Source organism: Carassius auratus, chromosome 2 (genome assembly GCF_003368295.1).
Source record: "Carassius auratus strain Wakin chromosome 2, ASM336829v1, whole genome shotgun sequence".
Taxonomy (NCBI): Eukaryota; Metazoa; Chordata; class Actinopteri; order Cypriniformes; family Cyprinidae; genus Carassius; species Carassius auratus.
In genome coordinates this window covers 22,463,213-22,477,397 of record NC_039244.1, presented here as the reverse complement: position 1 = coordinate 22,477,397, position 14,185 = coordinate 22,463,213, and the positions used below count along the sequence as shown (strand labels likewise).

Genomic DNA, 14,185 nt, shown 5'->3' with positions numbered 1-14,185 from the left:
GTCAAAAAGGATAAGGCCTAAGAGATTTCTTAACCTGTAATGAAAGGAAAAAAACGCCAGCTTTAGCAACAACAAAAACAATAACAATTTAAAATATAGATTTTTTTACCTGATTATTAAAGGGATGATTAGGTCTCTCTCTCTCTCTCTCTCTCTCTCTGCCAGACAGTCCCTCCCTACAGTCCACACACACTGTCAGTCACCAAAAATTCACAGTCACCAACCCCCTCACACTCCCCCTCCCTCTCCCCCTCCCTTTCCTCACACAGAGTGGCCAGAGTGAGATCATGTCAGTTGAGAAGTCTGACAGTTTTCACATTTTCTTTTATCCATACAGTGTTGTAAAGTCGTGAAACTATGCATATTTATTCAGAATGACTTGTCTTCTATGTGTACATTTTTTTTGAAGTGTTTAGAAGCTGCACTTTAAAACAATAAAAGACATTTACTGGTTCCTTTTTTACTGTTATTTCAAAAAATCACCATGACAAAACCATTTAAGCTATCCAAATTCATTCGCAACTGTTCTGTAAGATAAATTCTTTAAACAGTGGTAAAAGAGGATGTGGTGCTGATCCTTCAAGAGTCACTCAAAACTTATCTGTCCATAAAGCCTATTAAGAATTATTCTTAATATACGGTTCACAATACTTCAGCATGTTATTCTAATTAAGTGAGGGTCATTTTATCAGTAAAATACATAAAATACATATTTTTCTTTAAAAGATCTCTATAAATGATTTAAATCATACTCGTTTCTACAATAATTATTTTAAAGTAATCCTATATCTCCATCTAGTGGCCATTATTGGTACTAAGAATTGCAAGCTTGATTTATAAGTTATGATAGTTTTAATTTTATGCTGGCTCCTGAACATAATAAAGCTATGAAACTTATTGTGCTTCCTTCAAATGATGACTTCTACTTATATAAAAAAATATGAAGAGTTGGAATGAAAAATTGTAAAGATATAGTAAAATAACTATTGTATTTTTTTATGTTATTTTAATAAATCGCTATGGCCACAACATTTAAGGTATCCTAAACCCATTCACAATTTAACATCTTCAGTATATTGGCATCATGTTGAAAAAGTTTGGTGTGAACTACTCTTCTTGGAGGAGTATGAATTCATTTACAGGCTGATTTTATCATAAATCCACAATAAAATTTCTGAGTTCTGTATCAGTCTGTGTTGTTGTTTGTTTATTTTTATCTTTTATTTTTCATAGGAAGATAACTGACCCTTTACTCTCCTTTTTAATAAATGTGCTTATAAACCAAGAACAAGCTATTTATAGCTGTATTTATAAACTGCTTACTACTGACTATTAAAATTGGGACATGTCTTTATAAAGCATGAACTGACTATTTACTAATGAGTGCAGTTATTATAAAGTGTTACCAATGCATTTGCTAATGTTAACAAATTAGACATTATTTTACAGTGTTATCAAATCCTTAAATGACTCATAAGCATTTGTGAAAGTTCTGCTTGCATTACAGCTTAGTCTTGATCTGTGAGCTGAACAGATTTACTGTTACATCCATGAGATTATGTAAATTCAAATAAATATAATGTCACAGGATGTCATAGGTCAGTATCAAATTAATTTGAAATTATTATTTGCAGCACAAATAAGGTTTTTTAGGATTTTTAAAAATCCCTAAAACTGTCAGAAAAAGGATAAGGCCTAAGCTATTTCTATGTGAGTGGCTAAATGCATTTTTGTTTTTACAATTGTAATACACAAACTATGAAATTATACAAAATGTATAAAAAGGTAAATAAATAAATACGCATACATTAAAAAAGCAGCCAAGTCGAATGAGTTTCCTTTTTTATATATAGATTAAAATTGAAGACAGAAGCAGCTGGTATATGCGGTCACTTAATATTAAAATCCAGTAGATCCACTTCACATTTATTTCTCAACAGTTTATGTTCACGTGGCTGTTTTCGTTCATATTCGCCAAGCTATTATGTATTTTGAAATAATCTTGTCCTTGATGTGTTCGTTCTTACGACGAAAGGCAGAATCCTGCAGCTCGAGATATATGTTATTCTGCCAGTCGCGCTTTCAAATAGTCTTGCGCTCATAAACAGGTCACAAACACCTGCATTTAGCTCGTGTTGTGTTATAATGGGTGTATTGTGTGCATCGGTGGCAATATTTTATTTAAAAAAGCTCTTAAACAAGAATAAATTCGTTTGTTTTCAGCTCGTAACACTACGCGCTGATCGGAGCGGTTATTTCAGATATGCAAATATTTAATTTTTACACAAACAGTTCAAAAACATCTGAATTTAGCTCTTGGTGTGTTCTAATTGGTGAATTGTGTGATATCGCTGCAATACTTTATTTGTAAAAGCTATAAAACAAGAATAAAGTAGTTTTTTCTGAGCTCGTCATTCCACACGCTCGTGCTCAGAGCGGTGATTCATCTCTCATGTTTCTCACGTATCACTGACCACACATCAATATAATGAGCCCTGACCCGGTAATAATCATATATGTTGGTTTAGCTTGTCAGTGTGAATTAAATCTAAGTATTTATTTGTATTTTTAACCGATTTAAAAGTGAAAGTAAAAGTCCGGGAATTGAACCTGTAGGGGCGCTATTTCTCTCAGACAATGGAAGTCTAAGCACACACACTCAAACAGAGTGAGATGAGATGTCTGACAGTTTTTTAATTTTCTGTTATCCATACAGTGTTATAAAGTCGTGAAACTATCCATATTTACTCAGAATGACTTTTTTTTCTGTATGAAAAAAGGTTTTGAAGTGTTTGGAATTTAAAAATGCAGGACAATTAATAATTCCATTTTTACTGTCATTTAAAAAAATCACCACGACAAAAACCGTTCAAGCTATCCAAAATCCATTGGCAATTTAAGTTGTTTAAAATGTTTTGGCATCATGTAGACAAAGTTTGGTGTGTATAGTGTTACTCTCCTCTGAGCAGTATGCATTAATTCACAGCTAAATGTAAAAATAAATCCACATTCAAATCAAAATAGCTGACTTCCTGTTGACCGTAGCTGATGACTGTGAATTAGAAAGTTGTCCGTCTTGATAAGAACAATTTTTGTACCGAGTTTGGTGTCTGTAGCTAAAACTAACCCCCCCACTTTTGACAAAAGGTGGCGCTATAGAGTGCCTCTTCCACGCCCTTTTAAAAGCTTTTTCAATTATCTAGCTATCACTAATACTGATATGTGTTTTGAGTTTCATGTAAATCTGAGGTTGTTATCTGCCTCAAAATCACCATAACAGAATATTCAAGTTTGACACGTTGCCATGGCAACAATATATAAGATATCAATATCCCCACAACAGATTTACATCGGCCATGTTTTGTCATTATTCTGATGAAGTTTGAAGCAAATCGAGTAAAAATAAGATGCTGAATTCAAAGCATTTTGAAAATGACTCACTTCCTGCTGCCAGTTGGTGGCGCTATAACGTTGACTCCTAATAGTCACATATATACGATCAGTATCATACATCGAACAAACCGATGAAGTTTGATCAAACTCAGGCAATGTATGTGGATGTTATTAGGCATTTCCTGTTTCTCACTTTTTGCCCTAATTTCAACGCCTCGCCACGGGCAAACCGTTCGAGATATCAAAAATCCCCTCGCAATTTTTCATCCCCAATGTCTTGAGATCATGTTCACCGAGTTTCGTGGCGAACGAGTTGAAAACCTCAGAGGAGTATTTCAAATTCCAGAGCATGCTTTTTTTAAACAGCCCTGAATAGCTGACTTCCTGTTGGGCGGAGCCTATGACATAAAGTGTGAAAGTTGTTCGGCTCAATGAGATCTATAAGTGTACCAAGTTTCATATAAATATATGCAAGTGTGTGTGAGCTATGGTTCATGATTTCTGACTGTGTTCCAGGGGGCGCTGTAGAGTCCCTGTGCCACGCCCTGGTCCCAGCCTCTGCGGCGTCCTGATGGCCGCAGATTCCAATGTGTGTGCCAATTTTCAAGAGTTTTTGAGCATGTTAAGGCCCCCAAAAACCCCCGGAAGGTTTAATAAAAAATAAAAAAAATAATAATAAGAATAATCCTTAGAAGAACAATAGGGCTCTTCGCCCCTTCGGGCTTGAGCCCTAATAAGAAGAAGAATAATCCTTAGAAGAACAATAGGGCTCTTCGCCCCTTCGGGCTTGAGCCCTAATAATAATAAAAAATAATCCTAAGGAAAACAATAGGCCTCTCGCCCTTTGGGCTTGAGCCCTAATAAAAAACAAAGCAGATACAAGAGGGTCCTCGCACCTCGGTGCTCGGGCCCTAATTATTACAGTTTGTGAAACTATGACAGTCTAAATAAAGCCTGACATTTATTGTGTAGAAATTATTTATGTTGTTATCCATAAATAATTTCCATACTATCCCTCGGTTGTGGTATCATTTCAATCACAACCGACAGTTTTGTCACTAATAGAATTAGCATACTTGTTTTATTAAAATTATTAAGATATTATTAAGTTATTAAGATATAACAAATTAAGATACTTGAAGAAAGATCAACAAATATCAATTAAGAACAGATAATTTTAGTTATTTTCAGTTGAGCCCATTTTGTAAAATTACACAAAAAGTATAAAATACTATTAAAATAGTAAATATGTATTTTTTTTAGATGCATACATAAATTAGCTGTAGAGAGACAAATGATTCTAGCATTTTTATTCTAAAAATGTTCTAAATGTCATCTCCACAACATCAGGTTATCAAACACAATACAGAATTCAAAGAAACACCCATCAGTGTGCACTATACATTTTTATGTGTATGCTCAAGTGAGGAAGCTCACATTTCATTTCATTCATTAGGCATCTGTCAGTTATGTGATTTATGGATGTTTGTATTCGAAAGACACAATCAAATCTCCCACAAGGCTGCAACTCAGGGTGAGGCTCAAGGATAGTGTGTGTGTGTGTGTGTGTGTGTGTTTCTATCTCAGGCTGGCTCCAGTGAGGGTGTTTTTAGGAGACATGACAGCCTTAAATAAACACACATGCGTGCACACACAAACACACACACTCAAAGTCAAAGTGCATTTTACCATCAGTGAGCCACTAAACAGTCATCAGAATAATATGGAGTCTGTGCACTACTCAAGAAAGAATCTCAAGGTCTTTGTGTGTGCGAGCGTGTTTTTGTCTGCCAGCGGTGTTTATGTTCCCTCGCCGTTGTTTTCATTAGAGCAATTTCCATCCTGAGCAATGGCTGTGTGTGTGTAGGATGAAGGATTTTACCAGGTCAAAGTTTTCACAGTCCTCAAGACACTGTCCAAATGAGGTAGTAAACCTCCTCAGCACTTCCAAACACTCTTGTTGAAACACACTTAGGGATTTTGGAATGAACCAGTGTCTTCTTTGCTCTCTCTCTGTCTGTCCATTTTAACTCTATTTATCTTAGTACTGGTTGTGAGACTGTTTTAATGCAGTAGTGTTCATTTCAAATCTTCCCTCACTCTACTGTTTATGTCCCTGAAGTAGACATTTCTAAGTCAAAGTTAAATGGACTGACACACACACACGGTCCTGATACTTTCTTCACATTCAACATTCTTGTCATAATACTAGGTTTATCTTATATTTTTTAGACTCAATAAACTGGAAGATTTCCATTTACTGGGGGTTCAAACAGATGTAAACAGCACATTTATTCAAGATACACATTTTTTTTAGTTCATTATCTAGTTTGGAGTTCGTAAGATTTTAAGACCAGTTTGTCTCTTATGCTCTCATGCACATTTACTTGATGAATAATACACTCCATAATACACTAAAGAACACAAAATATTATGAAAAAAATATTATGATTTATAATCACTTTTTTATTGTAATATATTTGAAAAATATGTCATTAATGTAATTTGTTCCTTATGGAAAATATGAATTTTAAGTCTTCAGTGTTGCAATCGCTGGTACCTACTAATTAACAAATATACTAATATGCTGCTCAAGAAACAATTCTTATTATTATCAATGTTGAAAACAGCTGCTCGATAGTTTTGTGGAAACCCGTGACAAATTTTTTCAAGATTCTCTGTCTGATGAATAGTCAGTTTAAATGAATAGAATTTATTCTAAATATGTATATTTAAATGTATATTTTAAAATGGAATGGAATTGTGCCCTTTTGATCAATACAATTTGGGATTTCTTTAAAATAAAATTATACTGGCCACAAACTTTTGAATGTCAGAGTTCTTGCAGAATAAGTAAATCAAATTTTAGGATGTTTGTGTACATTTTCAAATGATTATGACAGCAATAATTTAATAAATAACAGATATGAGTGCTTTAACAAGGCACTCAGACAGGTGGTGTGGTCAAATATATTTTAAAAGTGCCAAATAAAGTGCTTTGATAAAGTATGACAAATTGTAGTAGTCCGCCTTGTCCTTCACAACAAGCATTCATGCTGTTTACTAATTTGCACAGTAATTCCTTTAGTGAATTATGGACTTAAAAATATACAAATAAACTGCTTATAGCAGGTGGAATTCATGTTTCCTGTTTTGATTTTAGTTCCACAGTGTGCAGTTAATGGGTCTCTGATGGTTAATAACAGTCTAAACCATGTTCAATGATCAGGAAGAATCAAGAAGGAAGTAGCACTTACTGGACACACATGGTCTTTTTTTTGGGGGGGGGGGGGATTAGAAATTAAACAAAACAATTACCCGGAGTGAAATATGTACGACTCTTTCTCTCAACAGTCACACTGTCTGTCATCCTGAAAGCACATCCAACATTTGGCTTTTAACTCTCGCTCTGTGTTAACAAGAATAATCAATTCAACAAACACAATCACAATAAATATCATATGACTCATCACTGCATATTTATTCTTCAATTCATCTCGACCCATCAAACAAAAAGGAGCTTCTAGTTTCCCGGTCTGCTCAGTGTTCTGGAGTTATTCATTAGCCTGAGCTGCTGTTTACGTAGAGGCCTGAGCCCTAGCCAACAATGTGCTGGTGTGTGTGTGCGTTTTGTTTGAGTACATCTCTTGGGTTAAGAGCTTGTGTGTATATGTGTGTATTTGAGGTTGGAGGACAGATCTAAAGTTATTATAGCATGTTATAAATTTTGACCTGTCACATTCTCCTCTCCAGTCCTCAACAAAACATCTCAAAGATGTGGCTCCACACTGCCTCCTGTTGATGTGGAGTTAAAAGAACAGTGTCTGTATTCAATATACAAGCACACAAATGCACATAAAACAGATTATACTACGAGGGTGAATGAGGATATGTTTTATTAACTTATCTTCTACTCATTTGTGTTTATTTTTTCTGAAATGTACACATAGATATTTAGGGTCCATAATATTTAGATTAGCAAGATTAAGTCCGTTGCACACAAACAGGTGTTCAGCCAGGACACAACACAAGCCAATAAATGATTCAAATACTGACTGAGAGGCATCTAATAATACCAACATACTGGGGAAAAAAGCATAATATCTGAATATGTAGTCTTAATTAGGTAATATACGTGCCATTGTCCATATCTAATGTTAGTTTATTGTATTTGAATATGAAACCATGAATGTGTGTTTGCTTCCAAAATGCATTGCTGCTGTTACAGCACAGTGATTGGGTCAGATTTTCTGCTCCAGTTCTCAACCCCCTCCTCTGCCTTTAGCCTAATGTGTGTGTGTGTGTGTTGGAGTTTTAGAGTTACATAAGCAATTTGGGATTCAAGGCTACACACATTTATATGGCAATACAGCTAGCTATATATAGATATATATGCAGCTACACTATCATACAAGTTATTTTTAACTTTATATCCATCAAGGAATCCTGAAAAAAGGATCACGGTTTCCACAAGAATTATTAAGCAGCAAAACTGTTTTCAACATTGATAATAGTAAGAGGGATCAATTCTGAAGGATCATGAGACTGGAGTAGTGGCTGCTGAAAATGCAACTTTTCTTCACTGCAATAAATTAAAATGTAAAATATATAAAAAATAGAAAACAGTTATTTATATTGTAATAATATTTCACAATATTACTAATTTTAATGTATTCTTGTGTATATATGTAATGTATACAAGTGACATGAAATCAAATAACTGATCAAATGTGCTGTTCATAGCTTTTCAAAAAAATACTTAAAATAATATAAAGTGCAGATTTAAACAATACAAAATAACATGCAATAAAACACACAAGAATTTCTGAAAAGAAAAAAAAAAAAAAACAGCAGAGCATTTCAAATTATTGCAGAATAAATCCAATTCTTCCACTAACCCCAAAATTTTTTTTGCATGGCTCTGTACTGGAGAAGAAGCCAAAAGTGCAGTTCATCCTTTGCTTTTATTTTGAATTTGCCAATGGGGCTTTTGATTACTACTTGTACACACTGCATAGACAGTTTACAAGCAACTCCAGGATTGAATGTTCTACCAATTAGCAGGTTTCACACAGGAAGTGAATTTCAAGCTTTCTGTACAGATGAGACAGGTCACAGACGCACACACACTGCAGCGTATTGTTTAAAGCTGAAACAGCGTGCTGCTGTCTGCTTGACTCAGTGGAGACGGGACAGATAGTGCCTATTGTTCTCTTATACATTGCAAGGAAATACTTTCCATGTTTCCATTGTCATATGTGTGTGTGTGTGTGTGTGTGTGCACGAACTCAACTCACATGTTGGCTTCACTTGATTACTGCTCTCCTTCTGTCTGGAGAATAACTGTATGTGTGTGCAAGTGTGTCATTACACAGATGGTTGTTGAGCTCAGGAACGCTAAAGCAGCCAACAGGGAGAATGGAGTGAGAGAGAGCGAGAATGTGTTTTGCACAGCTCCATATTCGGAATCGGTCACGTGAGCACCCGGTTGCCTTGGTAACTGCAGTTCTGAATTGCAGGTAGTAAGGCTCAGAGATGCTATCCTCTAAAACCCCCTCCATCTATCTAGATAACTATCAGCGCTGGAGTCTGATTACTGATTAATGATCTAGTTTTGATGCATAATATGATAGAAACCCTGACAGACTGTTTCAGAGATTTGAGATTAGCCTACTGAGCTTTTATTAGCTCTCCGTTTCAGGATTAAGGCGTATTTACTAAAATAAATCCAGAGCAGAAGTATATTCATCCCATCTTTTGCTTTTTTTTCCTAGTACCTTTTAAAGAAAAGAATTAGATTTTTCTTCGAATGTGATTCTGATTATGCAAGACATGTAGTGTGTGACATGCTACACTTGAATTTTCACAAATAATCCCAGAAGAAATTTGTATTGCTTTTATTTTATTGCTTTATAGAAAACTCTTTTAAATCTTTGATGTTTCTTTTAAAATTCCTGCGGAATCAAAAACACAAACAAATTAGATAACTGTTAACATAGTACAGTATTAAAAATATAGCATTGCATAGTGTAACACACTACAGCATAAGATATTTTATCTACTATAGTATAGTATAATATAGATCAGGGGTCTTGAATCTGGAGCCTGCAAAGGAATGCTAGATGTTATGTAGAAAGGTTTAGAGAAAAACTAAATAATTAAAACTTAATTACACTAAATCAATCAATCAATCAAAGTACTATAATTAGTAAAACAAACAAACAATGGAATAGAATTATTTCCAAATAATATTTTAGGCATATTTATTATGCTAATATATTTTCATAGTATAAATTGTATCTTTATACAAGAAACTATAGATGAACCAGATACATTTTAGCATTGGGGGCTCCCTAAAAGTGGTCATATTTGGGGGTCTGTGGCATCCAAAAGATTGAAAACCTTTTGGTATAGCATTATAGAGTTTATTCTTAAATATTTTATGACAGCCCAAATCATTTGGAAAAATTCTTATTGAGTTCTTATTACAATCTCATCTTGTAGACTGGTACATGCATATTGGCAAAGCTGAACACAGTCTGAGACATTATTGAGATCTGAAACTATAAAGGAGATGTCTGAATTTTCTAGGGTCCATTTCTTAAAAACCCTTAATCACACTGCTGTTTGAGAAACAACAGAGGTAGCTGAAAGATTTAATTTATGATTTTAGAGTTAAAATGAAGTGGACCCTTTAGTGAATTCAACAACTCATTCTGAGTCATTGCAGCCAGTGTTGATTGTCATGCTTCTCTCTTCCACAGGTCAGAGGTAAAATGGGAGGGAAGCTGAGCAAAAAGAAGAAGGGATACAATGTGAACGACGAGAAGGCAAAAGAGAAGGACGCAAAGACGGAGGGAGCGTCGGCGGAAGAGGGAGAAGCTCCTAAGGAGAACAAGGAGGAAGCTCCTGCTGCCACTGAGACAACCAATGACACGGCGGCCGCCAAAGAAGCCACACCCACCACCGATAGCAATTCCACCGCACCCAAGGAGGAGGAGAAAAGCACCGCCCCTGCGAAGAAGGAGGAGCCAGCGGCGAACGCTAATGCTCCTAAAGCTTCTGACGCCAAGAGCAGCGAAGCTGCCAAAGCAGAACCCGCCAAGAGTCCAGATGCCCCTCCTGCCAAAGCAGAAGATAAATCCGCCCCTTCTGCAGCTTCAGCCAATGAAAAAGAGGCTGCAAAAGATCCCGCCCCTCCTGTAGCTACAGTGACGGAGAGCAAGCCCGACGCCGAGTCTAAAAAAACTGAGGCTCCGCCCGCAAAAGAATCGACCCCTGCAGAGCCAATCACCACGGAGACCAGCCCCGCCCCCAATAAGGAGCAAGCAGTCACTGTGCAGGATTAACAGAAGGAACAGTAATGACAAGATTAATGACAAATGAAAAACAAGATCAAATCTAAATAATAAAACTAGCCCGCCCATTTTAAATTATATAATCAATTATAGTTATGAATAATGATATTAGTAACAATAATGATTTTAACAGGCTGGACGTTGATCATTGTGTTGGCGATGGACATGATCATGGTGAATAAGACTGGCAGTTACGATGATATCTTTAATATTCAATTGAACTTTGATACAAACCACCAGCCCCCATCTCTCTCTCTCTTTATCTCTCCTCACCTTTCTGTCTACCTCTATTCATTGAGGGGTGGAAAAAAACATGGAATTTATTCATTGTCACCCTCCAAATCTCACTTCCCTCCATTTGAGTGTGATGGCAGTGTGTGGGGTTAATATATATGTGTGTGTGTGTGTGTGTGTGTTGGTGTGTGTGTGTGTGAGAGAGAGTGACAGTAGTAGTAATAGTAGTAGTCCAGCCTCCCTGATACGTTTCATATTTCCTGTTTTCTGCTTTCTAGTTAGTGATTGGCATTGTGTCTTTGCTTATCCCCCGACTTTCCTACTTTATTCATTTGTCTCTCTCTCTTTTTCTCACATATCAGTGGAAACTAAATCAGTGTTAATGCATAATGCATCAAACACACACATACACACACGCACAAAATTGAATGTTAACATTATTAGTTTTTTTTTTTAAAGGAACAGTTCACCTAAAAATGACCTAAACCTGTTTGACTTTTTGTCTTCCAGAGAATGCAAAAAGAAAGAAATTTAGCTGAATGAGCTGCTCATTTCCGTGCACAAAAGTGAATGGGGAATAGATCTGTCAAGCAAGGTTTTGAGTAAAAAGCGATTTAAAATTCAAAGAAGACTTGGAATATAGTGTACAAGCCGTATGGACTCCTTTTGTGAAGCTTTTATGGTGCTATTTTGTCCTTTTTGGAGCTAGACACCCTTTGGTCCCCATCCACTTTACTAAGAAAAGAGCAGCGTGAACATTCTTCAAAATGTTTCCTTTTGTGTTAGATGTAAGAAAGTAAGTCATACAGGTTTGACATGAAGATAAGTAAATTATTACAGAACTTTAATTTAAGGTGAACTGTCCCTTTAATTGGATGTTTAAAAGTTCATTTAAAGTGTGAACATGTGTGGAGGGATCCGGGAGTATGAAGTGAGTGTGTGTATGGAGTTATGCATGGTATGAGCATGTATTTTCTGCATGTGTGTGTGTGTGTGTGTTAATGGAGTTTTGGTCTTTCTGTACTTTGAAAGCAGCAGATTTCATGAAGTCAGAGAGACAGAGGGAAAGAGCGCAGACCTCCAAACTCACCAAACAGGACACACTTTACACACACCGATCTCTCAACATGCTGATAGAACAATGTGAGCGTTGTGTGTATCGGTATGCGTGAGGCTGTGTGTGTTTTGCATGTCAGTGGTTGGCCCCATTGTTGTGTATTTTTGGTTACTGTGGAAATAATGTTGCTACAGGTGATTTTTCATTTGAATTTACACACCAAGTCTCTCTCTCTCTCTCTCTTTCTCTCTGTTTCTTTCTCTATCATTCTTTTTCTTTCCAAAAATTCCCTGGTAAATGAAAAAAATACAAATAAAACGGAAGAATTGAGATATATGTACTTGTATACATGGAGCAACATTAATAAAATGAAAGAAACAGATTGAAAATCAGCTCAAATGTCTTGATTTTCTGTGTTTTCATAAACTCACAGCTTCAGTGTTTTTCCCCAACACATCCGATTACATTTTTATGCTCATAACGGTTCAAACAAATCAAAAATCCAAAGCAAATATCTGGAAATATTTTACCTGCAACAAATCCAAACTGTTATGTAATCCATCTTTATGCTGCAATAGAGGCACAGACACATTTGCTGGAGGATATAAACTAAAAACAGTGCATTTACAAAGTTTTTTATGTGGCACAGGGGAAGAAGAATTGTATTTGCATAGCATTCACAACTGCTGGAAGAAACTGATTTGAAAGAGAAATGCTAATGTTCTTGTACAGCTAACCACTAAATCTGACACTGTACAAGCTACTAATAATTTAAATTAGTTAAACTATAATCAAACTACCCGTTTGGAAGCTATTAGACTGGCTTCTAATAATATATATAAAATATGAATATATATGTATTGATAATTTCATACCTTAAACATAAATTTAATTATAAATGCGATCTCTACAGCATTAAACAATTAGCGTAAATAAACCCTGTCGGCAAATCTATTGATGGGCCATTTACATGACAGTTTTCAACTAAAAATTGTGATTGCCTGTTTGTTTATATGACAACAGCGTTCTGAGGGCCTGATAATGCAAACTTTTGAAAAGGGGTTTCAAAGTGCAAGTCTTTGAACACAATGCCATTGCCGTTTATGTGTAAACAACAAAAATGTGAATTTGTGAATATGGAGGCATCGTGTGTATTACATGTTCAGTCTACATGTATATGTGCAGGTGCATAGTGCAATCTGGAATTTTGTGTGAGGAAGAAAAAAATCAGATCTATAAATAACCAATGAGCTCATGACTCTGACATGCTAAATTTTGCTGGTTGACTATCTTTTGTGATTGTAGAATCAAAAAATGTTTTCTTTATACAGTGTTATTTGTGTTTGATAATGGTTTAATCGTAATTAATTCTTCGTATGGACACTCATGGCCTACAGTATGTAATAAGTTTATCCAAACTTAGTTTAGTTTTAGTTTGATACATTATTAATTTATCCATGCCCGTTTTGGATGATTTTGATTTAAAAAAAAATAAAATAAACTTAAAGTTTACAGTTCAAATTTTGTAGAGAATTTTATAATACTGAACCTGAATATATATTTGAGGTTATTTGTTTAAACATTTAAATTAAAATTAACTTAAAAATTAAATTTATGCATTTAGCAGAGGCTTTTAATCCAAAGCGACTTACAGTGCATTCAGGCTATCAATTTTTACAGATCATGTGTTCCCGGGGAATCGAACCCCCCAACCTTGCGCTTAATAGCGCAGTGCTCTACCAATTGAGCTACAGGTCTTCTTTCCTTTTACCATCCTTTCTCTCTTTCTCTCTGTGTCTCTTGTCTCTGGGTTGACTAGGTTCATGTATAACTGCCTTTGGGCCTTGGTAACAGTCGTCAAGCCTCTGATCCCATAGCAACCGGTCACTTGGTTCTGTAAGGCAGAAGGAGAGGACACACACGCACACACACACACACACACACACTTAACACACATATCAAACCAAATGTAACACTCCTACAGTTCTGACAGATGAACTGACTATGGCCTACACAGTTCTGTTCCCTACAGTTTAAAGAATGAGTTCTGCAAATCCAAAACCTAAACCTAAACCTAAACCTAAATCTAAATCTAAATCTAAATCTAAACCAGAGCTCTGTTTCTACGACCAGATTTAAGTTC

General features: G+C 35.6%; 1 protein-coding gene across 1 annotated transcript; it reads left to right on the top strand.

Moving 5' to 3' along the window:
* The first annotated feature begins 10,134 nt into the window (after positions 1 to 10,134).
* On the top strand, positions 10,135 to 12,434 carry LOC113120881 (brain acid soluble protein 1 homolog). The gene has a single exon (XM_026290997.1). It carries the CDS (start codon positions 10,170 to 10,172, stop codon positions 10,740 to 10,742), a length of 573 nt encoding a protein of 190 aa, XP_026146782.1. The 5' UTR covers positions 10,135 to 10,169; the 3' UTR covers positions 10,743 to 12,434.
* Positions 12,435 to 14,185: the final 1,751 nt, after the last annotated feature.

Bases quoted from the DNA above. Each gene is read 5' to 3' on its own strand.
- LOC113120881 (XM_026290997.1), top strand. From the start codon at position 10,170: ATGGGAGGGAAGCTGAGCAAAAAGAAGAAGGGATACAATGTGAACGAC.